The sequence below is a fragment of the Muscardinus avellanarius genome (genome assembly GCF_963383645.1).
Source record: "Muscardinus avellanarius genome assembly, chromosome: 15".
Lineage (NCBI taxonomy): Eukaryota > Metazoa > Chordata > Mammalia > Rodentia > Gliridae > Muscardinus > Muscardinus avellanarius.
The window spans coordinates 87,286,803-87,311,894 of record NC_137801.1 but is presented as its reverse complement, the minus strand read 5'-3'; the positions used below and the strand labels follow the sequence as shown (position 1 = coordinate 87,311,894).

Below are 25,092 nucleotides of genomic sequence, written 5' to 3'. Positions count from 1 at the left end.
TGAGCCTGCAGGTCCATCTAACTGTTGGGGTGAGCTCTCGGCTCAGGAACTCGGGGTCTGCAGGGTCCTTGGCTAACGTGACGGAAAAGAATTTGAGCACGCGCCAGTTAGACACATAGACAGAGGTTGATTTGAGGAAAAGGGGAGGAAATACACATTCAAGAGAGAATGCGGGCCCCTCAAGATGAGGAAGGCCTTTGGGGGAGATCAGGGTTCTCTTCTTATAGGGGACTTTCGTGAGGGGTGGGCTAGAGAAGGTGTGTGCGGATGAGCTTGGTCCGGTAGTCCCAGGGCGGTTTATGGTGGGCAGGTGGTCTGGCAGCCTTAGGGTGGATGAGTCAGTCCAGTAGTTCTGAGGCACTTCCTGATGGTCTGTGGTCTGGTCGGCCTTAGGGTGGATGATCTTGGGTTGATTGGGGTCCTCATTAGTTGATTGACGGATAAGCTGGGGTATCCTAAATTATAGGTTTTCTCGGAAATATTGTTGACTCTAGGATCTACAGGTTTCCCAAGAATTTATGGGAGAGTCAGGCCTGGGAAGAGAACTGGTTTGCGGACTAGAGGCAGAGGCACTTCAGCTCCAGGTTCTTATATTAAAGTTATATTTTTACTTTTCCTTCCTGTCTGTCTCCTTTCTACCTACTTATTCCTTCTATCCTACATCATAAGCTACCACCCATGTCCATAGGCTTACTAATGTCCTGAGCACTCATGCACCTGTGTGAGGACTCAGCGGAGGCTTGGGTAGTACATTCCTTTGTTAAGCTCTTCAGCCTCCTTCATTCTGGAACCCTTCCTTTGTCACTGATGACACTGAAAAGTCAAGGGGCTTTTGTGAGGGATGGTGAGCAGAGGAGGTCTTGCCTAGTGGTTAAGAGTAAAGACACAGCTGGGCGTGGTGGTGCACCCTTGCGATCCCAGATCCCAGTACGTGGGAGGCTGAGACAGGAGGATCACAGTTTGCGGCCCGCCTCAGCTACTGAGTGAGGCCTCCGCAACTTAGTGAGACCCTATTTCAAAATAAAGAAAAAACAGGGCTGGGGGGTGTAGCTTAGAGGTAGAACACCCCTGGGTTTCATCTCCCCAGTACTGAAAAAAAAAAAAAACAGAGAAAGAAAAAGAAAAGTAAAGAAAAGAGTCTGTGAGTATAGCTTGGAGGTAGAAGGTCCTTGGGTTCAATCCTTGGAACCACAACAAAGCTGGTACTGGGGAACTTTGCAACCGGAGTCCACATTAAAGTTACCGCTCCCTCCACGTCTCCTTTCTCCCTATTTCTTTTATTTCTTCTACCTCAACCTCAGCCTCTCTGGTCCACATTGGCCCGGGGGAGACTCCAGGCCGCTGACCTGTGTGTCCAGCCAGGCCTCCCCTGGCCTCGTCCCACTCTGCTCCCCTGCAGGGCTGCCTCAAGGAGAAGGCCCTGGAGGACCTGGGGAGGAACGTGGAGAAGGACGCGGGTGCCTCCCTGGCAGCGCCACCCACCCCATCTCTGGCCAGGCTGGGCTCTCCTGGGGCGGAAACCCAAGATGGGGGCTTGGGGAGACACCACCAGTCACCCCATCTTTGCCTGAGGCCCGGATCCCCATCCTGCTGGGCCGGATGAAGGAGGTAGGGAGGGTGTTTTGGCCACCAGCAGCAGCTACAATTGCACAGATGTGTGTGCACAGAGGTGCGGGGGTCTCTGCTTCCTTTTGGGTCCAGGGATACTGAGGCCCTGCTGGAGGGAGGGCAGGGGTGGGAGGAGCCGGGACCTTCCTACCCCTGTGGCCCTGCCAGCCTCTTGGGTCCCGTTTCTCAGCCTGTCAAGGCTTCTGTGCAGTGAGCAGTTTCCCACCTTCTACAAGAAGCCCTGCAGGGCATGCACCACGCCAGCACCCACCCCGCCACCCCCCGGGGGCACTTCCTAGTGCCAGCTTGGCTGGGGACACGGGGGTGGGGGGAGCCTCATCCCAGCGGGCCCTGGAGGTCCTACTTTGACCTGATAGTGGTGGACATGCAGAAGCCCCACTTCTTTGCGGAGGGGCCGGTCCTGAGGCAGGTCAATTCGGTAGCGGCAGGTGGCTGGTAGAGGGGAGGCTTCCTTCATCCCTCACCCTATGGCTGCAGGCGCCAGGCCAGCCCGCAGCCTCCCTCAGCCGGCGTGGAGGCTGGGGTGGTCCTGGCTCAGGGTCCCCTCCGCCCCCTCCAGGACTCCGCCTGGGCACCTATACCCAGCCGCACCAGTACTGGCCGTCTACCTTGGAGGTGCGTCCTCGGCCCCCACCCCTGCGGCTGAGCGAGCGCCCTCCTCCCGGGTAGGGCAGGCTCCCCTGACGGGCGTGTGAGCTGCTGGGGTGCGGAGGAAAGGCGTCTTGTACATCGGGGTCCACATCTTCAGAGACGCCGTCAAGTCCGAGAGGCCGCAGGGCTGGCGGGCCTGCCTGGTGGTTCCGAGCTGTCTGGGGAGCTGGGCATCTGGGCCTGGGAGAAGGGTGAGCCCCCTGCGGGGGTTAGGATCAGTACTGGCCGGTCCCGGGAGGTCTTCTCCCTTTCCCGTAGCGGGTTGGTGGCGATCGGCAATCGTGTGCACTCTGGTTTATGAAGGATGATGTATTGTATACACAGAGACCCAGAGAGACGCGTCCTGCCCAAAGTCACACAGGCAGCCGGGACTCAAGTCCTCACCTGAGTCCAGAGGCCCAGGATGTTTGGGGGGCTGGGGCCTCCTCCCTCTCCTTCTCCCCTCCCCACCTGCCCCAGAGGACTTCGGGTGTGCGGGAGATATGCGCTTCCCGCTCAGGCAGTACTGGAAGCCCCCCTAGGGCTCAGGGGTTGCCTGACAATTTGGGGTTTGTTCTCGGGGCTGTGTGATTTTGGGAAGGCACCTCCCACGGGCCTGGGAGGAGTCTCCTGTGGCACTTAGGGTTACAGATGTCACAGTGAGGGGAGCAGAGACCCCTGGCCGGAGCCCGGTAGGCAGAAGGGTGGGCTCACCCCGCGGCCCCTGTCTGTCTCAGAGCGGTTGGAGCAGCTGAAGCGGCTGGACATGTGCCTGGCTGAACTGTCCCAGTGAGAGCCCTGGCTTTCCGGGATGGCGGGGAGGGGGATGGGCGGTGGAGTCCAGGTCTGGCGGTGAGATTGGAGCCAAGGTCATCAGGACACTAAGAAGATGCGGGGGACCCCCTAGCCCTTCCCTCCCACCCCACCCAGCGTGGGCTCAGGGGTCTGCCTGAGCCCAGCACTGGATGCTCTAGGGATCGCCGCCCCCTGCCCAGGGAGGTCATCCCGCCCTCCTCTCCTGGGTCACATGGCCATCTTTGCACCAGATGCTTGGACGGAAGCGGCTGCGGGCTGCAGCTCATCAACTCCATCAAGAAGGAGATTCACGTGGGCTCTGGCTGCTGAGGAAGGCGCCGGCCTGGTTGACCCCTGTCTCCTCCACGCGCCCAGGTACCACCTGGCCTTGTCCTCCAGCGCCCTCTGCTGGCCGATGCTGTGAACGACAGCGGCGTGCTCTTGCAGAAGGGTGGCGTTGGGGCCTCGCCCGGCCCTGGCCCTTGGCTCGTCTAGCCATCGGCACCTGCCGGCTGGGCTGGGTCTTCATGGGACCGGCCACCCAGCAATGGTCCAAGCCTGGGTCAGCCGGAGGAGAAGGGGTCTGAGAAGATGTAATTTAGGACCAGTGACCTGTGGGTCCTGGGAAAAGAGGAGAAAGAAAAACATCCCCTGTGGTTACTGCTGGCCACGGAGCTGGGAGGTTCCCGCAGCCTCTGGGGTCCCGGGGGCAGGCCACTCGGGCGCCCTTTTGAGGGACATGAAGGAGAAGGCGCGTGAAGGCCAGACGTCTGGTCATCTGGTGGCCTGTGGGCCGGCCAGGGACTGTCTCCCTAACTTCACAGATGGCGCCGAGGCTCCAGGAGGGGAGCAGCCCGCTCGAGGCCACCCAGGATCAATGTGCTGGTGGCCCAGGCGCTAAGAGATGGGTCCGGGTGTGGCGGAGCCCGCTGTGGGGAGCGGGGCCGGGAGTGCGGGCCTTGCCAGGTCCTCGGTGAAGAGTCAGAAGGTAACCTGGGCTGTGGTGTGGTCCTGGGTTCAGGGTGCAGGCATGTCACTGGAGGGAGGCCCCGAGTGCGGGCTGTGGTGGATGGACAGCAGCCCCATTTCCAGATGTGTGCAGTCTGTGGGTTTAAAGCTTCTAAGCTGAGCCTGGTGTGGTGGCGCACACTTGTAATCCCAGCATTTGGGAGGCTGAGACAGGAGGATCGCGGTTCGTGGACAGCCTCAGCTACTTAGGCTTTTTGCAACTCACTGAGACCCTGTTTCAAAATAAAGAATAAAAAAATCGGGCTGGGGGTGTAGTTCAGAGGTAGAATGCCCCTGGGTTCCACCCCCAGTACCGCAAAAAAAAAAAAAAAAAAAAGCTTCTGCCGGGCGTGGTGGCGCATGCTTGTAAGCCAGCCGTGCTGGCGTAAGAGACCCTGTTTCAAAAATATAAAATAGGTCTGGGAGTGTAGCCCAGAGGAAGGAGGGCTTCCAGGAACCCCAGTACCACCAAAAAAAAAAAAAAAAGCTTCTTAGCTGAATGCAATGGCGCACATCTATAATCCCTGAGACAGGAGGATTGCAGGTTTGAGGCCAGCCTCAGCAACTTAGCGAGGCTCTCAGCAACCTAGTGAGACCTTGTTTCATCATAAAAATAAAATGGGGATGGGAGTGTAGCTCAGAGGTAGAGTGCCCCTGGGTTTAATCTCCAGCAAACACACACGCACGCATGCACACATGCAGGCTCTTCCCTGCAGGTGGACACAGGAAGGCGTGGCCTGGCCCCAGTAGAGGGTGCTCACCTTCAGAGGTGCTGGTGTGGTGGGCACCTGGGTGGGCCGGGTCTTTCTTCCTCGTGCTGCCCCCTGGCCAGAGGCTACCAGAGCTGGGCCAGTGCTACAGCACCACGGGCAGCCTGTTCCACTGCGGCTGCCGCCTGACCCTGTTCTCCAGCCAGTGATGTGCTCTGCTGACCTCTGCACCGCCGGGTGCCTCAACTTCCCGCGTTTCCCCCTCAGCTCGCTCTTCCAGGCGATCTCAGAACTGGTGGGTCTCTGCCGAATCCCCCTGGCCATCTCTGACCGCCCACCTGAGGAGGATCTGGAGGGCTGCCAGCCCTGCCAAAGCCCCCTGTCAAAGCCTTGAACATAACTGCAACTCAAAAAAGGAACCTGTTGCCGGGCGCAGTGGGCACGCTTGTAATCCCCGCGCTTGGGAGGCGGAGACAGGAGGATCGCGCAGGTTCGAAGCCAGCCCCGCGCGCTGGCTTAGGAGACCCTGTTTCCAAATAAAAATGTAAAAATAGGTCTGGGACCATGGCCCGGAGGTAGAAGGGCTTCCAAAAGGAACCTGGCGCCCTGGGCTGGGACTCTGTGCACAACTGGGGAATCCATCCTGGGTGGCTTCCCGTGGACCGAGTCGCCCATCTCCACCTCATTGCCCTATAGCGCTCGCTGCATGAGTCCATCGTGGAGCAAGAAGGGCCATTCCTGGACTTCTTTTGAGAGGAGGGCCATGCCTCCTCTCAAAGAGCCAGATGGGCTGTAGTGACCGTGGGTGGCACCAGCCAGGGAACACTGGGAGCTTTCCCCCAGCCCTATTTTATTCTTTTATTTGGAAACAGGGTCTCATTAAGTTGCAGATGGCCTTACTAAACTGCTGAGGCTGGCTGCGAACCTGTGATCCTCCTGTCTCGGCCTCCCAAGAACTGGGATACAAGACAGTGCCACCATGTCGGCTTTACAGGAGCTTTTTTTTTTTTTTTTTTTTTTTTTGTACTGGGGTTCCTGGAAGCCCTTCTACCTCTGGGCTACACTCCCAGACCTATTTTATATTTTTATTTGGAAATAGGGTCTCTTAAACTAGCGTGGCTGGCTTTGAACCTACGTGATCCTCCTGTCTCCGCCTCCCAAGCGCGGGGATTACAAGTGTGCACCACCATGCCTGGCTTACAGGAGCTTTTTTGATCTTCAAATAGAGTCCAAGTACTTATTCAGAAATAGATTCTAAAATGCTTTTATTTCCCCTTTGTGTTTTTTTAATTAGGGAGAGAATTACATTATTCATAAACTTTAATTCAGGATAGAAAAGGGGAAATTTGAGTAACTGCTTTCAAAATGGGGCATCAGGTCTGGTGGTGCGAGCACCTCTGTAAGCAGGCCTCGGCTGCTGGTCCAGCTTTCGAGTCCGTCCGCCCCGCTGGGAGAGGCAGCCTGTCCATGGGAGCCTCACTCCAGGCGGCCTTCGGAAACACCACGGAGGAGGCTAAGACAGGAGAATCACGACTTCAAGGCCAACATGTGGTAACTTAGACTCTGTTTCAAAATAAAAAAAATACGCCAGACATGGTGGTGCTTAACTATGATCCCGGTACTTGGGAGGCTGAGACAAGAGAATCGCAGGTTCTCAGCAAGACTGTTTCAAAATTAAAATAAAGCCGGGCGTGGTGGCACACGCTTGTAATCCCGTGCTTGGGAGGCGGAGACAGGAAGGGTCGCAGGTTCAAACAACTCAGCTGCACTCGCTGGTTTAAGAGACCCTGTTTCCAAATAAAAAGTATAAAATAGGTCTGGGAGTGTAGCCCGGAGGTAGAAGGGCTTCCAGGAACCCCAGTACCACCAAAAATAAATAAATAAATAAATAAATAAATAAATAAAATAAAATAAAAAGGGATGGAGTATATCTTGGAGGCAGTGGAGGTAGTATACCCCTGGGTTCAATCTCCAGCACCCCTCCCCCAAAGGAAAAAAAAGGAGACAGAGGAGACAGTGCTGTTTCAGATCCTTGGTGGTGGGCTGAGACCCTCGCTGTTATGAGCAGCAGCTTCAGCTCGGAGCCCGGACACCTGCGTGGAGGCCCTTGCCTCTACTGTGGCTTTCCTGGGCTTATTTTTTGGATACAGGGGCTTGAACCCAGGAGCATTCCACCTCCAGGTTAAACGCCTAGCCCTTATTAGTTTTTATTTGAAAGTTGCTGAGGGTCTAAGTTGCTGAGGCTGACTTCAAGCCTGCGTTCCTCCTGGTTCAGACTTGCACTGTAATCCTCTGGGGATTACAGGCTTGCGCTTCTGTGCCTGACTTTTTATTTTGGTACCGGGAATTGAATCCAAGGGCATCCTAACTCCCAGCCACATCTCTAGTCCTTTTTATTTTTTAGTTGAAAGTTGCTGGAGCTCTTGCTGTGTTGCTGAGTCTGAAGGCCTTGCTGAGTTGTCGGCCCTTCCTGTCTCCGCCTCCCAAGGGCTGGGATTACAGGTGTGGCCAGCCTGCCGGCAGTGCCGGCTACTGCACTGTCCCTCATAGGCCCCTTCACCGGGGGTTACAGGACAGCGTATTCTGTGAATCAGTGCGCACCGGGCGCCTCCTGCTGGCCAGCAGCGAATTAAAGGAATTGAAAAGAAATTGTGAGCTACTTTACTGTCTAGAAACTCAAAATGCGTGGTCCTTTTTACCCAGGGTCTGCAGCTACTGCCCCTCCCAGCCCACGGGCGGCTGGACACACTGCAGTCTAACCCTGGAGGGGACCGCGGCTTTGCGGGGAGAGTGGTGTCTCCAAGCCCCCGGCCCCGAGGGGCGGCCCTGGGCAGCGAGGGGGCGCGGCGCAGGCTGATGGCGCCTTGCTCTCAGCCCATGCGTTCTGAACATCTGATTCTTCCAGGTCCCAGGTTCAGACTGCAACCTCTCGAAGCCTCTGGGCTTTCCTGGCTCCTGAGCAAGTGGAGGGGAGGGGGGAGAGGGAGGGCTGGTGGTTCTGACCAGCTGGCCGGCCCTGGTGACAATCTGCCTCTCACTGAAGGTCGGTGTGTGGCATCAGGGTTTCATAGCTCAGGTTTATTTTATTTTTTTTGGCGGTACTGGGGGTGGAACCCAGAGGCTTTCTACCTCCAGGCTATACTCCCAGACCTATGTTATATTTTATTTGCAAACAGGGTCTCACTAAGTTGCTGAGAGCCTAAGTAGCTGAGGCTGGCTTCGAACCTGCGCGATCCTCCTGTCTCAGCCTCCCAAGCGCGGGGATTACAAGCGTGTGCCACCATGCCCGGCCATAGCTCAGGTTTATGAACCTTGTTATAATAAGCCAGATCGGGGGAGGGGGGAGTACTTCCCTCGCAATCCAATCCCAGTTCCTGGGTGAGGCGAAGGTCAGACCCTTTATCAGGGAGTGCTCGGGGCCATGAGTGCAACCCAGGCCCCTGGGCGGCATCCCCAGGATGGCTTGGCATGAACCCTGAGAGCCTCTAGGGTTCGTGCCAAGCCATCCTGCTCTCTATAATAAGACAAATAAGAACAAACAATTTATTATATTTTTGTTTTATACAGTCATTAAATATGAAGAAAGCTAGCGTTTAAAATGTATTGACTAGGCTTTTCTGTACATTACATTTACATGACTGGTCTCACCTTTCCAGGATCAGCTGCCTGGGGGAAGCAAAAGCAACGCAGTACTGGGTCACCCCGCTCACTCCCTGGGGCCGGTGGAGCACTGGGGTGAGGAGCAAGCGCCCCACCCAGCCCTCTCCCCTTTTTAATATGCATAATGAATGCAAAATTAGGCTAGGCCTAAAGGCTGGATGCCACCCTGTCCAGGATGGGCCTTGTGCGGAGCTGCAATACCGAAAGGGTAAAGGCTTCCAGGCTCAGTCTCCTGCAGGAGCTCGCCCCGTGGTAAGGAAAGCCCACTGCTCTCAGCATCAGCCTTTGGACTGAAAAATGACCACGGAGGATTACAGTAGATTAGTGAAGTGCAAGGTTTTCCAACAGGAAGCTATTAATATTACTACACAATAGTCTGAGTTTATGTATGCTGTGGGACTGGCGAACTGCAGTCTTAAGCATAGAAAGCAAAGGCCTTCCTGTGGATGTGAAATCTGAGAGTAAACCCGGGATGGTTTCTGAAATGGCCTCATCCATGAGGCCGTGCTGTTGCACATTTTTCCAGGTCATCTGGACGAGAGCATTTCTAATCTCTTGAGGTCCTGAAACACCTTTTGAAAAAGAACAAGAAATTATAGTTCAAGGGCCTCAAACCCTAACTTCACGGGCAAAGCCTCGTTTTTCCGGAAGATAAAGCAGTCCGTCTCTTGCACTTCCAGCAGCTCGTCAAGCGAGGCCACCACCACGTCGTGCTCCCGCAGCATGTCGGGGTAGCGGGCCACGGCGCGCTCGATCCTGGCGGAGCGGCGCACGGGCGTGATGAGCTTCACGTCCTGCACTTCCGGCAGCCCGCTCATCCTGCGGGCAGAGAGACAGGCTCAGGACCTGAGCACTTTCAGAAAAGGCCTACTTAGCCGGGCGTGGTGGGCACGCTTCTAATGCCAGCATTCGGAAGGCTGAGACCGGAGGATCGCGGTTCGCAGACGGCCTCAGCTACTTAGTGAGGCCCTCCGCAACTTAGTGAGACCTTGTTTCAAAATAAAGAATGAAAAATAGGGCAGGGGGTGTTGCTGGGAGGTAGAATGCCCCTGGGTTCCATCCCCAGTACTGGGGAAAAAAAAATAAAATAAAATAAAAAGAAATGGATGGCCTGGCACAGCCCCTGGCAATGGGAGAGACCAGTGCTGCTGGGCGGCTTGGCACGCACACACCCCAGGGCCCTGGGTGTCCTAAGGACGCGTGCTGGCCCAGGGAGGCACAGGGCAGGGTGCTGGGGAGCTCCAAGCTCGGCCACAGCACCTCCTGCAGGCGGGAAGGGGCGAACCCATCCCCCTGGCCCTACTCTGAGCCACAGGCCACATCCCCCCAGGAGGAGAGGGGCGGATGTTGTAGAAAGAGCGCCCCCTGCCAGTGGCTCCATCTTCCCCTAAGCTGAGGGAGGGAGGCGGGGTGAGCGGCCTGCTGGGAGCTGGCTTACCTGGGGATGGGCGCCACCTGCAGCTTGATTCCAGGGTGGCTGGCCTGCCCTGCCTTGGCCGGTAGGGGTGTCGCTGCAGCCTGCTCCGTCCCTTCTGGAGGGGGACGAGACTGCACAGATCCCATCTTCCTGGCCAGCTCTTCCACTGATGCGATATTGCTTTCAGCAACTGAAGAGTCGGAGGTAAGTCCTGTGTATGCGAGGGCGGAAGGAGAGCAAGGCTTAGCAACTTCACGCCAGCTAAAAATCAGATGGGAAAGTAACACGGAGCTGGCGAGGTGGCACGTGCAATCCTAGTACCTGGGAGGCTGAGACAGGAGGAGTGCAGGTTCAAGGACAGCCTCAGCTAGTCGTGAGACTCTTGCCAACCTAGAGAGACCCTGTTTCCAAATACAAATAAAATAAGGCTGGGGGGCCGGGTGTGATGGTGCACACTGGTCATCCCAGCACTCGGGAGGCTGAGACAGGAGGATCGCGGTTCACAGACAGCCTCAGCTACTTAGTGAGGCTCTCCGCAACTCAGTGAGACCCGGTTTCAAAATAAAGGAAAAAAATATGACAGGGGCTGTAGCTCGGAGGTAGAAAGCCCCTGGGTTCCATCCCCAGTACCACACACAAAAAAAGAAAGATGGACCCTTGATACCTTTTCAACACTGACCCTCAATCTCTTACTGTGTGTGTGTGTGTGTGTGTGTGTGTGTGTGTGTGTGTGTGTGCTGCTGGGGATGGAACCCAGGGGTGTTCTATCTCTGAGCTTCACTGCCAGCCCTGTTTGAAACAGGCTCTTGCTAAGAGCCTTGATAAGTTGCTGAGTCTGGCCTTGAACCCGCCATCCTCCGGTCAGTCTCAGCCTCCCAAGTACTGGGATTACAGGTGTTGGGTCACCACACCTGACTATCTTTTTTACTTTTTTTTTTTATTATACTGAGGATTGAGCCAAGGGGCATTCTACCTGAGCCATCCTGCAGCCCTATTTTATTATTTATTTTGAAACGGGTTGCACTAATTGCTGAGAATCTTGCCAAATTGCTGAGGTTGGCCTCGGATCTGTACTCCTCCTGTCCCAGACTCCCAAGTCCTGGGATTATAGGAGTGTGGCACCACACCCAGCTTCAACACGTAACCTAGACCAAAGGCTTTCTCTCTTTACCTCAGACTCTCCTGACAGAGGCCGAGCCGAGCCATGAACCCCAGGAAGTGGGAGGTGTCTCAGGGGACTTGTAACTCTCTTTTTCCTGTGTTTTCCTGGATGATTTCTCCTGGTAGAACTAGAGGGAATGAATTTAAACGCCAAAATCACAGTACCTTCTGCAGTTCTGTTCATATCTTGCAGCATAGTGAGAACAACCTCCCGCAACTCGTGTATTGGCTGAGGGAAGAAGAGACTCAACAGTATTAAAGGCGCGCGTGGAAAATGCACGAGAAACTTTTATTTAACATCAGATAAACTTTCCATAAGAAAGCTGTTTCTTTTTTAAAATCTGGTGTCCAGCAATAAATAGCATTTGAGGTCCTTCCTTCCTTCCTTCTTTCCTTCCTTCCTTTCTTGTGGTATTGAGCTGGAACCCAGGGGCACTCTATCTTCAAGCCACACCCCCGGCCCTATTTTTTATTCTTTATATTAAAACAGGGTCTCACTGAGTTGCGGAGGCCTCATTAAGTAGTAGCTGAGCTGCCTGTGAACCACGATCCTCCTGTCTCAGCCTCCTGAATGCTGGGATTACAAGCGTGCGCCACCACGTCTGGCTGAAGTCTCCGTTTTAAAGCTTCATGAGAGAGATGAAGGAACAGAGAAAGCGCTGGTTAAATGCCGGCGTCCTGGACTTTCACAAAGAGAGGCCTGTAGAGCGTCTACAGTGAGCCGGGCGTGGTGCTCCACGCCCCCACTCCCAGTACTTGGACAGACAGCAGGATTGCAGGTTCGAGGCCAGCCTCAGCAAGTTAGTGAGGCTCTCAGCAACTTAGCAAGAGCCTGTTTTAAAGTAAAATAAAATAAAATAAAATAAAATAAAATAAAATAAAATAAAATAGGACTGAGGGTGTAGCTCAGAGATAGAACACCCTTGACTTCAAACCTCAGCAATACACACACACACACACACACACACACACTCTCTCTCTCTTTCTCTCACACACACACGCGCGCGCGCGCACACACACACACACAAATAAGTAATAAATAAAGTTGACTACAATGAAAGTGCTCTAAATCAAATATTATTTTCCTATTCATTTGTACCATAGCACCGAAGATGTATTCCCACATAAAGACTTTACATCCTAAGAGGTAACGCTAACTAGAGAGAAAATGCCTTATATTTTTGGTGTTGTTGTCATATATTTCATTTAAAAAAAAATTGAACAATTGATTAAACTCAACAAAGACAATCACCAAGCTCAGCTGCACAGATGCAGCGCTCCTCAACGCTTGGGGCCTGTCCTCGGTCTTTCTTTTCTTTTTTTTTTTTGCGGGTCTGGGGATGGAACCCAGGGGCATTCGACCTCCAAGCTACACCTCCTGCCCTATTTTTTATTCTTTATTTTGAAACCGGGTCTCACTGAGTTGCAGAGGCCTTGCTAAGTAGCTGAGGCTGTCCGCGAACCGCCATCCTCCGGTCTCAGCCTCCCGAATGCTGGGATTACAAGTGTGTGCCACCACGCCCGGCTCAGCAGAGGAATTTTCTGATAAAATAATTCTACCTCTGAGCCACACTTCCACCCCAATTTTACTTCTTGTTTTAAAACAGGTCTTACTAAGTTGCGGAGGGCCTCCCTAACTTGCCGAGGCTGGCCGGGAACGTGCGATCCTCCTGTCCCAGCTTCCAGAGTACTGGGATTACAAGGGTGCAGCACCATGCCCGGCTAGGTTCTTTATAAGTACTGACTACGAGCTGGGCGTGGTGGCGCATGCTTGTAATCCCCGCGCTTGGGAGGTGAGACAGGAGGATCGCGCAGGTTCGAAGCCAGCCTCAGCTGGCTTAAGAGACACTGTTTCCAAATAAAAATATAAAATAGGTCTGGGAGCGTAGCCCGGAGGTAGAAGGCCCCTGGGTTCCATCCCCAGCACCACTAAAAAACCCCACAAAACTACTGAATATTGATGTTATGACTTTCTGTGCGACTATCATTACTATAACCGTGTATTTCTACAATACACATTGAGTGAGACTTGGACACTTGACAAGAAAACTGATTCTCCTGGTTTACATTTGACACTGCTTTCTACGAAATCAATCTTTTAATTAACATGTTCAAGAACATACTGTGTACATGATTCCACATTCTGTGTCTAACTTTATGAAGTGAATTAGAAGTTTAACACCACATCAGATAACTTCATATTGTAAACAACAGAAAAACCATATGAAAGAAAATTTTTGCGAAGCCCCCACTCAAGACAGACGCTCACCGTGGCCCCGTTCTTAATGGCCTCTTCGTACAGCCCGATGACATCAAAGGTGCCTTTGCTTGCCAACAGCTTTGCTTTGCAGATCCAGAATTTAGCAAATTTTTCAGCCTCAGGAATGCTGGACAGGATGGTAAATATTTCATTGGCAGGCACGCCCTGGAAAAAGAAGACATGTAGAGGTCATTACTATTTCATCTTACTCTCACACCTCCTGGTACTGAGCACAGGAGGTACAGAGACATCACACCGAGTATAACTGTGCTGAACTTTAAGGAATTCCCAATGTACACAGGCTACATGGACTTGTTATCCTCATCTTCTTGTGGTGCCGAGGATTGAGCCTGGGGGCACTCCACCTTCAAGCTACACCCTTGGCCCTTCTAATGCTCCTTTGAATTCTATGTTTTAGTTCAGTGATTTTTTTCTTTTTTCTTTTTTTTGGTGGTACTGGGGGTGGAACCCAGAGGCTTTCTACCTCTGGGCTATACTCCCAGACCTATTTTATATTTTATTTGGAAATAGGGTCTCACTAAGTTGCTGAGAGCCTCACTAAGTAGCTGAGGCTGGCTTCGAACCTGCGCGATCCTCCTGTCTCAGCCTCCCGAGCGCGGGGTTACAAGCGTGCGCCGCCACGCCCGGCTTAGTTCAGTGATTTTTTTGATGCCGATCACTAAATTTTAAGAGTTACATGAGGCCAAAGAGAGACAGAAAAACCCTTATAGCAGAAGGTAAGGAACATGTTCTGTATTTTTATGTAGTGCAGCAGAAAAACAAGCGAACACTAGGGCATTCAAGAGTTCTTACACGGTCACCACATCCCTGACGCCACATACTCACTGATGGCAACAGGGAAGCCAGGCGTGGCGGCTCTCCTTGTAACCCACTTGGAGGGCTGGGACAGGAGGATCACAGGATCCCCACCAGCCTTAGTGCCTTAGGAGGCCTTCCACAACTTAGTGAGATCCTGTTTTAAAATAAAGACTACAAAATAGGGTTGAGGATATAGCTTGGAGGTAGAATGCCCCTGGGTCCAATCCTCAGTACCAAAAAACTAAAAACTAAAAAATAGATAAATAAATAAAGAGTAGCTGGATTTCTGCTTAGATGAAGGTCATCTCCCCTGGACTATATTTGAGAAAGACATTGTGTGTGTGTGTGTGTGTGTGTGTGTGTGTGTGTGTGTGTGGTGCTGGGGATGGAACCCAGGGGCATTCAACCTCTGAGCCACACCCCCAGCCCTATTTTTCATTTTGAAACCAGGTCTCACTGAGCTGCAGAGGGCCTCACTGAGTAGCTGAGGCTGGCCGCGAACCCGGGTCCTCCGTGTTGGCCCCCCTGCTCGCTCACCCCGTCGATGAGCCGCAGGCACTCCGTGAGGGTGCGGTTGATCTTGCTGCACACTTCCCACTCAGCTCGCCTCTCTTCCTCTTCTTGTTCAATGCTCTTCCAGAACGAAACGTTCATTTCTTCTATTAGTTTTCTTTTTGTTTTGAGCTCCATGGGAGGCCGTTTGTAGATTTTCCCCTTAGACTTCTGCCACTCTTCCAGTTGTTTCCTGTTACGCAATTAAAGGGCAGGGGCATGGTTTTAGCTTCTAAGGTTTAAGACACCAAGGGCTGGGTCTAACTACCCTTCACCCAGGCAGGAGGAGGGGGCGCGCCGGGTGGCCCCGTGGAAGGGCTCCACGGGCTGCAGCTGCCGGCCTGGGCCTTCAAACCGCCCTCCTGACCACCCGTGACTCGGCACCTCCAGCGCTCAAGTGGCTGTCCTGGCGGTGCCGCGACCTCCCCCTCCTCCACTACTCAGTCTCCACTTGTGCCTCTAAGAGGGGCGGGGGCGCACGCACGCCTGGGCTCCAGCAGCTAAATTACTCCTCTGTACTGATGATTTGCAAAAACACATTTCAGACCACGATCTCTTCCTGGAGGCCAAAACTTTATAAAACAAGTTAGCATCTGATGTCTGACAGGCATTTCAACTCTGTGTGAAGCTGGAGAACAGACCTAGCAATCCCAGGGGCATTCTACCTCCTGAACTGCTACACACCCAGCACTGGTTCTTGTTTTTAAATTATTATTATTATTATTATTGGTGGTACTGGGAATGGAACCCTTCTACCTCCGGGCTACACTCCCAGACCTATTTTTTATATTTTATTTGGAAACAGGGTCTCTTAAGCCAGAGCGGCTGGCTTCGAACCTGCGGGATCCTCCTGTCTCTGCCTCCCAAGCGCGGGGATTACAAGCGTGCCCACCACGCCTGGCTATTATTTATCTTTTGCAGTACTGGGGACTGAACCCAGGGGCATTCTACCACTGAGCTACACTGCCAGCCCTATTTCAGTCTTTTAATTTGAAACAGGGTCTAAGTTGCAAGGACCTCACTAAGTTGCTGAGATTGGTCTTGAACCTGCTGTCCTCCTGTCTCGGCCTCCCACATACTGGGAATACAAGTAAGAGCTACTGTGCCTGGCTTTATTTTTTGTTTTGAGACAGAGTTTCACGAAGATGCTGAGGGCCTCAACAAGTTACTGAGGCTAGCCTCAAACCTGTGATCTTGTCTCAGCCTCCCAAGTACTGGGATTACAGGTGTGCTCCAATGAGTAATTTTTTTTTTTTTTTTTGTGGTACTGGGGATGGAACCCAGGGGCATTCAACCTCTGAGCTATACCTCCAGCCCTGTTTTTTATTCTTTATTTTGAAACAGGGTCTCACTGAGTTGCAAAGAGCCTCACTAAGTCGCTGAGGCTGGCTAAGAACCATGATCCTTCTGTTTCAGCCTCCTGAATGCTGGGATTACAAGTGTGCGCCACCACGCCCAGCTTCCAATGAGTCATTTTTAATAAGCGGATGCCATCGACCCTGTTCCGCTGACCGCAGAGCCCGATCCACACGCTGCTATCCCGCCCTGCGGCCCCTCACCCCGCTCCGCTCTGGCTCCTCTGTGAGGAGACCTGCAGAGACCCCCGTGCGGGTTCCTCGGTGTTCTTGGCATTCTTCCCGTTCTCAGCCTTCCCTCTACACAAAAACCAAGAGGGCGTTTCCTTCTCTCCAGCCAGCCCACTGCCAGGACCTCGGAGCCGCGCTCTCTGACACTTTCCCTCTACCAGACACTGAGCTTGCAAGGGCGAGCACGGCTGTGCTGGGCTCGGCTCTCAGCCCAACTCTGGCCCACTGCAGGCCCCAGGGGAGTGAGGGGCCACCCAGGCCTTCCGCAGACTCTGGGCTCCCGTGACCTGGACACGCGGGGCCTCCGTGTTTGCTCCTTTCTCTGCTGAGGCGTGTCCTTGTCACGAGCGGCAGGTCTCGGCTCAGAGGGCTCGCTGAAAATGTGTCCTGACCTTTCCATCCCCCAGGTGGCTTTCTGACTTGCAGGAAGGCAGAGCTGGGTGGTGGTGGTCAGCTTGAGGTCCTGCGCCTAACTCCTGTTCTCCTGTCACTGACTACACCTCTGATCACTCCTCTAAGTCTCCGTGCATGCTGTGGGACTCAGCTCCAACCAGGCGTCCACACACGCGCCCCGGGGGGCTCCTCACACCGGGACACCGTGTCCGGCCCTGGGCAGAGCCTGCATACAATCCTTCGGCTCGGTTTGCTTTGGGCATCGTGCATGAGTGCCAAGCCCAGCAGCCCCAGATCCTGATTTCTCCCATCTGGACAACTGCCCCTTTCTGCTTAACTTCCTTTCCAAGGCGGGCCGCCCTCAGACCCAGGGACGCCTGTTGGGCCTTCTTCCCTGGAACTCCCCTGAACTCATCATGGCTCGTCCTCCTTCCTCACTGTTCTGGTTCCTCCTCACCGCCCTGTTCCAATTTTGCTGTTCGGCCCCTGCGGGGCGCTTCTTGTGTGAGTAGTCAACACCTGCAACCCCATTCCTACTCATCCATTCTCTATGTCTTAACTATTTATTCAGTGATACTGGGGACTGAACCCAAGGGACTTCTATATGTCTGAGCTATACTCCCAGCCATATTTTGCTTTTTATTTTGTAGCAGGGTCTCCCTAAGTTGCTGAGGCTGGGTGCAAACCTGCGATCCTCCTGTCTCAGCCTCCCAAAGTCTGGGATGATAGGCATCTGCCACCATGCCCGGCTTTAACTTTTTATTTTTTGCCGTACTGGGAATGGAACCCAGGGGAATTCTACCTCCAAGCTACAGCCCCCAGCCCTAATTTTTATTCTTTATTTTTGAAACAGGGTCTCACTAAGTAGCTGAGGCTGGCTGCAAACCTGTGATTCTCCTGTCTCAGCCTCCCGAGTACTGGGATTACAAGTGTGAGCCACCACACCTGGCTCAGCCTCAACTTTTTTTTTTTTTTTTTTTTGGTGGTACTGGAATCCAGAGGCTTTCTACCTCTGGGCTATACTCCCAGACCTATTTTATACTTTATTTGGAAACAGGGTCTCACTCAGTTGCTGAGAGCCTCACTAAAGCTGAGGCTGGCTTAGAACCTGTGTGATCCTCCCGTCTCAGCCTCCCAAGCGCGGGGATTACAAGCGTGTACCACCATGCCCGGCTTCAACTTTTAAGTACAATTTTAAGCATAAAGAAATTTACAAAGAATGGTTTATATGATACGTGTGGGTATCCCCGAGCTCTGTCAAGTCTTGGTGTCTGTCATAGTTCCTTCACATCTTTTTTCCCAGGGTGCAGCTACAAATTACTTAGGAGCTATTATTTCTGGCCCACTTCCTGACCAATACTTCCTGATGATCAATTTGCCTAATTACCTTAAACTGCCAGCTTTTGGAATTAAAACAAATACCTTCGATCATCGGCTGTTGTCTTCTTCTTAATCTCTGGATTTGTCTGGGCACCACGCGGCACTCCTCTCCCGTTTATGGCCCTGACTGCAGCCTGGGTTTTGGGAGCTGTCTTGCTCAGCACCTGGTGCTGGGGAAAAGCCCTCCTCAACGCGGAGTCCAGAGTTGGTGCCTTGTGTTGAAGGCTGTGGCCGCACCTGCCGGCGTGGGCTCTCTTTGCTCTTAGGCCGGGGGTTCTTGGAAGGGCTGGGTCAAGGCTGCCGCCTGGCACACTCGGCCTCTGGCTCACGGCCTTTGATTTTTGCAGTTCATGGGATGTCTGGGGTCGAAGACGAGGTTGGGTGGGCTTCTGATCTTGCTGGACGTTTGGGTGTCTGTTGCGATGTTCCCCCTGAGGCAAACCGGGGTGTGTCCTGGGCTTGGTGTGTTTTACTTTTTGTTCAGCACCAGGGTGAGGCTGTGCATGTGGACCCCTGTGGACCTGTGCGCCCTTGACCACTGGTTTCTTTGAGGCCTGAGTCCGGCTCAGGGGCTGGATAAAGCGGGAGGGGGCTCTTGGAACAACTGTTTTTCTAGAGGGCGGCTGTGATGTCGGCGGCACAGTCCTGGTTTGTGTTTTCCCAACAAGTTGTTTGTTGACTCTGTCTTTCAGAACAGTGCTATTCACTGAACTTCTGCCCCAGGCTGGTACGGGAGCTAAGCTGCTGGTGGCTTGACTATCAGAGTTAGAGTTCGGCTTCCTGATGCCGCCGCATAGCTCGGCATCTGGTTTCCTCCCAGGCTCTGATGGGGTTTGGGTCATGTTTTCTTTGTCTGTCTCTTTTAGAAAGCCATCCGGAGCTTTGTTTCTGACCTGGGTGCTACCCACAGAGTCTGAGCATTTAGAGCGCCCTTGACCTGGGACCTGCCGCTGTGAGGCGCTCAGCCCCCGGGCACTGGGTGACCTGGGTTTTCTGGATGGCTCTCCTGAAGCGGAAGGCCCAGCCTTGCGCAGCTGCTGACTCCTGCTGGAAGGCTTACAGTCTTTGTTGGAAGAAACACATCTTGAAGTCGGCCTTTTGCTCAGAAGTTGTGAGGGCTCCGACTTGGGCTTCTGGGACCCTGTGGTATTGGCTGGTCTGAGCTGGGGCTTAGTGCTGATGGGCCTTGTAGGCTTGACAGGCAAAACAGTGTGGCTGGTGACATTTCTTTTGGGTTTAATAGTCTGAAAAGACAAAGAAACAATATTTAAGAAATTCATAACAATAGCACACTTTTTTTTTAACGGTAATGGGGATGGAATCCAGGGGCATTTATTTATTTTTGTGGTACTGGACATTGAACTCAGGGGTATTCTACCTCTGAGGTACACCTCTGGCTCTAATTAACTAATTAATTTTCTGGGGATGAAATCCAGGGCAATTCTACCTCCGAGCTCCATCCCAGCCCTATTTTATGTTTATCTGGAAGCATGGTCTAGCTTGATGAGATTCTCACTGCTCGCTGAGGCTGTCCTCGAACCTGCGATCCTCCTGTCTCAGCTTCCCAAGTACTGGGATTCCAGGTGTGCACCACCACGCCTGGCAAAATTCACCATTTTAAAGCATGCAATTTAGTGAGTCTTAGTATATTTACAAGTTGTACAGAGATCACTACTAGCTAATGCCAGAACACTTTCTTCAACCCAGAAAGAAACCCAGTAATGTTAGAAGTTACTCCCCGTTTCCCTCTCCCGGCAGGCTGTGGAAACCACCGGTCTCCTTTCTGCTTCTCCACCCCTAGAGCTGTGCCTGTTCTGGACCTGTTATATCAATGGAATCATGCAATATGTGGCCTTTTGTGTCAGGTTTCTTGGCGTAAGGTTCTTGAGATTCACCCATGTTGTCCAGGCGTGGTGCGCATTCCTGTAATCTCAGACCTTGGGAGGCTGAGACAGGAAGATCACAGGTTTGAGGGCAGCCTCAGCAATGGAGCAAGATTCTCAGCAACCTAGTGAGACTCTGTTTCAAAACAGAAAATAAAAAAATGAGTTAGGTGTAGCTCAGAGGTAGAACACCCCTGGGTTCAATCTCCAGTACCAAAACACAGACAAACTCTCCCCAAACCCCCAAATGCATATTTCTTATACGACTAATTTCTACTTACGGATTTAGAAGGTGGTGGATTTGGGCAATTATTCTTGGCTTTCAGATAAGGCCTATAAAGGACAAAAAATAAAATTAATCCTAATATCAAAAGATCAACAAGGCTTGGGATCCATACTGATTAAAAATTATGGTTAGAATTTTAAGTCATTAGAATTCTGTATATGGTAAAGATTCAAAATTATAAAAAGGTTTTTGTTTTCTCTTCTTTAATCTTGTATTCTCTTACTCAAAAACTGCCACCTGCTCTTACCCATTTTTTTTTTTACCATTTTAATACTATACAGAAATGTAGCAGCCTAATCTTCTAATTTTCAATATTCACAGTGCTAATGAAATGTTCGTTCTTCATATTTACATAGTTTTATCCACTCAGGCATCATTTTTAATTTTTATTTTTTGTTGGCGGTACTGGGGATGGAACCCAGGGACGTTCTACTTCTGAGCTACACCTCCAGCCCTAGTTTTTATTCTTTATTTTGAAACACGGTCTCACTGAGTTGCAAAGGGCCTCACTAAGTAGCTGAGGCTGGCTGCAAACCGTGATCCTCCTGTCTCAGCCTCCTGAATGCTGGGATTACGAGTGTGCACCATCACGGCCGGCTTCAGGCATCATCTCTGAAAACCGCAGTGTGCCAGACACTGGAGATAAGCAAATTAACTGCTCCCTTAACAAACTTCCTGAGAATTTTTCGGGGGAAATGTGATATACGGTGGACCTTCCGTATCTGTGGGATCCACAGCTGTGGTTTTAACCAATTTTGGATCAAAAATATTTGAAAAGCCAAATTCCATCCTTATAAAACATGTGCAGACTTTCCGCTTATTATTCTCTAAAAATACAGTATAACTATGTAGCATTTATATTGTATTAGAAATTATATGTGTCCAGGCGTGGTGGCGCACGCTTGGAATCCCCGCGCTTGGGAGGCTGAGACAGGAGGATCGCACGGGTTCGAAGCCAGCCTCAGCTACTCAGTGAGGCTTCCAGCAACTTAGTGAGACCCTGTTTCCAAATAAAATATAAAAAAAAAAGGTCTGGGAGTATAACCCGGAGGTAGAAAGCCTCTGGGTTCCACCCCCAGTACCACCAAAAAAAAAAAAAAAAAAAAAAAAAAAAAAGAAATTATATGTGAATTGGAAATGATTTAAAGTATACAGAGAATGCAAATTAGTGCAGCTACAGTGGAGATCAACATGGAGAGTCTCAGAAAACTGGGAATGAATCCACCATAGATCCAGCTATACCATAATAAGTAAATAAATAAATAAATAAAAGTAGAACAGAGCAGAACTGAGAAGGATTCCACCTACGTGGGCCCAAACCAACTGGTCGGCTAGCAGAAATCCTGATCTCCCAGAACGCGGGCCCCGGGAGGGCAGGGACCCCCTTCTTAACTGCTGCCTCTCTAGCACTGAGTCACTGAAAAGGCTGGGCGGGGAAGGGAAGGAGGATGGCTGGCACATTTTACATTAGCAAATGGAGACCTGTGGAGTAAATAATTTAGGTTCATTTCATAAAAGAGGTAGAACTGAGTAAAAACTCAAGGGAAAATAAAGGGTGCAAGCTGAATTTGTAAAAATGCAAGCTGAGCGAGCTGCGTGGGGAGAGGACGCAGGGATGTTAGGCGGGAAGGACGGACAGCCCCAGGATGTAAGATGCTGGCAAAAGCGCATAGGTGAGCGGCTACGTTCTGCCTGGCTCAAAAGTAATGACCAGAGAGGGCTCAGTGCGCATGGTCAGCTGGAGGATGTGGGCGCGCCCTACTGTGGACCTACCGCAACTGGCTTTGTGAGAAAACCCAGAACCGGGACCATTCAACTCCCTGACCTAAAACTGCCTTCAGGAAAATCAACTCTCTGCCGAAAAAGAAGGAACAAGGAAAGCTTCCTGCACGGTGAATAGCACGAGATCCTCTCTGCCAGCCTTGGAGACTGTCGCAGTACGAATGTCGAGTCTTTGTCAGTAGGCTACCAACGGGCTGGATGTGTTGTCATGTCTGGACTGCGAGTCTGGTCTTAGTTATCACAGGAGCCCAGCGCAGGCCGGACGGCTGCGAGCCAAAGGCTGTGTTTTGGAAAGGCTTTACATCTTACATCGCGATAGCAGCGAGGGCCACCAAGCAGGCAGAGCGGACGGCAGAGACTTACTTGGTGTTCGGATTCTTCAGCTTTCCCTTGGCTGCGAGGTATTCCTGGAGCTTTCTCTGCCGCTCTTCTGTAGGACAGCCAAGGAAAAGGCAGAACTTAAGCCAGAGAGTTCAACCAGTTTATTTATATTCTACAAATGGATACTTTTTGCCGGGCATGGTGGCGCACGCTTGTAATCCCCGTGCTTGGGAGGCAGAGACAGCAGGATCGCGGCCAGCCTCAGCTACTTAGTGAGGCCCTCTGCAACTCAGTGAGACCCCGTTTCAAAATAAAATAAAACAGGGTGAGGGTATAGCTCAGGGGTAAAATGCCCCTGGGTTCCATCCCCAGTACCACAGACACAGACACAAAGACGACACTTTTCTGTAATGACTGTGGCTTTGCAACATGTTATAAAGTTTCTAGACCTGTAGGATTTTTCACTTTACATAAATAGCAACAATATCATTTATAAACCAGCCTTAGAATAAGCTTTTCGTATTTGAGCTGCTTATTTTAATCCACATAACAGTCCTGTGAGGTATTAATGCGGTCTGAAATTCAGAGAGGGTAAAATATGCTTAAAGTTACCCAGCTAACATGCAGCAAAGCCCCAAATCTGAAAACAAGTCTGTCTTGAATCTCTATCACAGCCACTGTTCTCAGCTACGACATAGCATGCTCAACACGGAGAAATGATGCTACTGGCTCACCTGAGCTGGTGGGCTAGGACTGGTGGTATTACATGTTTTCCTAAAAGATCATGGTTTTTACCCAAAAACCCTTAGATGGTTTCCTATGAGACTAAAGAAAAATTAGGCACATGAATTTCATGTTTAGACTTGGGTCCCATCTCCAAGATTATCAAACTATGTATCCAAATAATCTGAAAAAAGAATCTCAAAACTCATCCTATACTGCTTTCAAGAAGTCTCAATTAGCCGGGCGTGGTGGTGCGCGCTTGTAATCCCACTGTGGGCGCTTGGGAGGCGGAGACAAGAGGATGGCACAGGTTCGAAGCCAGACGCGCTGGCTTAAGAGACCCTTTTTCCAAATTAAAAAAAATATATAAAAATAGGTCTGGGAGTATAGCCCGGAGGTAGAAGGGTTTCCAGGAACCTCAGTACCACACACACACACACACACACACACACACACACACACACACGTCTCAGTAGTAGAAATAAAATAGGCAAAATAATAATTACAATATAAGGCAAAATCATCTAGGCGCCATAAGAAAATATCAAAGAATATGGAAGTTCAGGAGTGGGGAATAGAGAAGGAGCAGGTGGTTGGAAGTCTAAAATTACAGTGATTAAAAAAAGTCTACAGGGGCGCAAAACTATCCTTAACCATATTTAAACTGAGTTGTCCTGTGTTCTTTGTTCTGCTCTTGGACCCTGGTGCATCTTTTCCAGACAGCGGTGAGAAATACGTTTAGGCGCCTGCCCGGCAGTATGAGAAAGCCCGGCTCTTGTCTGTGAGGTTTGCCGTTGGAGTCTCAGTTCTGTGACTTCTAGCAGGTTGGCACATCTTGCTGCTGCTGTGCCCATAAAATGGATACAGAAAAGCTCCCCCCTCTTTGGTACTAGGGATTGAACTTAAAGGCATTTTGACCTCTGAGCTACACCCACAGCCCGTTTTATTTCTGAAACAGTCTCGCTAAACTATGGAGGGCCTCGCTAAGTCACTGAGGCTGGCTGCAAATCTGCGATCCCCCGGTCTCTTGGATGACAAGAGTGAGCCACCAAGGCCAGCCAGAAAAGCCCATCCTGATGGGTTAGTGTGCAGTGTCTCGGACAGTGTCCAGGCCTAGGAGGCATCAGCAGGCATAGCTGTTGATGACCTAGGAGACATCAACAGTGTCCAGACCTGGGAGACATCAACAGGCATAGCTGTTGATGACCTAGGAGACATCAACAGCGTCCAGATCTAGGAGGCATCAACAGCGTCCAGACCTAGGAGGCATCAGCAGGCATGGCTGAGAGAATCACGATCCCCTGTACTCTTGGAGGAGTATCCTGGAGGGCAGGGAGGGCTCCAGGGCACCTCTCGGGGCCAGGGGCCGCAGGATCCCGAGACCTGGGCGCAGATGTGAGCAGCCAGCCTCAGTCTAGTCTGCGGCGGGCTCGGAGGCGCAGAGCCAGGCTTCGGGTCAGGCCCCTGTCCGCCCCGGTCCAGGCTGGGCCCGGGGGCCGCACCCAGCTCTGCTGACCCAAGTCCTGGATGCCGCGGCCTCGCCCGGGCGCGGGCCCCGCTTCTTTATCTCAACATCCTTCTGCAGGGCAGGGAGAGGCAGGAGGCGGCCGGCCCCGCGCCTCGCTTTCGCCACCGCGGACCTCGATGCCTCGGTGGGGTCCGTGGGGGAAACTGAGGCAGCGGGCGCGCGGACACGCGGCTTCCGCGTGGAGGACTCGCTGGGCGTTCTCACTGCGGCCCCGCTCGTACTCGAGCGCCGGCAGGAAACAGGGGCTTGCGACCCTACTCACCGGCGGCGGCGGAGGGGCCCGGCCCCACCATGACGGCTCCGCGACAGTTTTCCTTCAAAAGCCGCGCCCGGAGCCTCGGCCGCCGCACAAAAGCTCCGCGCGCTCTCATTGGCTCTCGCGGGTTTGAAACCCGCCGATCTCACCAATCGGGAGCCGTGGGAGGCGGGACACTAGGAAACCGACGTCTTCCGGTTGGCCCCGGCCTTCGGGCTCTCGCTGGGGCGCGGTGATTGGAGCGACGTGCGACGCCGGCGCGGTGCGGCTGCCCGGGGGCGGGGCCTCAGGGGGGCGGGGCCTCCGGGGGCGG

The 25,092-nt window shown here is 52.3% G+C and overlaps 1 protein-coding gene across 1 annotated transcript; it reads right to left on the bottom strand.

The window, feature by feature from the left end:
- Positions 1–9,025: 9,025 nt before the first annotated feature.
- On the bottom strand, positions 9,026–24,816 carry CKAP2L (cytoskeleton associated protein 2 like; the record flags this gene model as incomplete). The annotated part of the gene is made up of 9 exons (XM_080711441.1): positions 9,026–9,251; positions 9,871–10,060; positions 11,176–11,239; positions 13,280–13,435; positions 14,627–14,834; positions 18,043–19,244; positions 20,165–20,216; positions 22,315–22,381; positions 24,786–24,816. 9 exons carry the CDS (start codon positions 24,814–24,816, stop codon positions 9,026–9,028), a joined length of 2,196 nt encoding a protein of 731 aa, XP_080567567.1.
- Between the last annotated feature and the right edge of the window lie 276 nt (positions 24,817–25,092).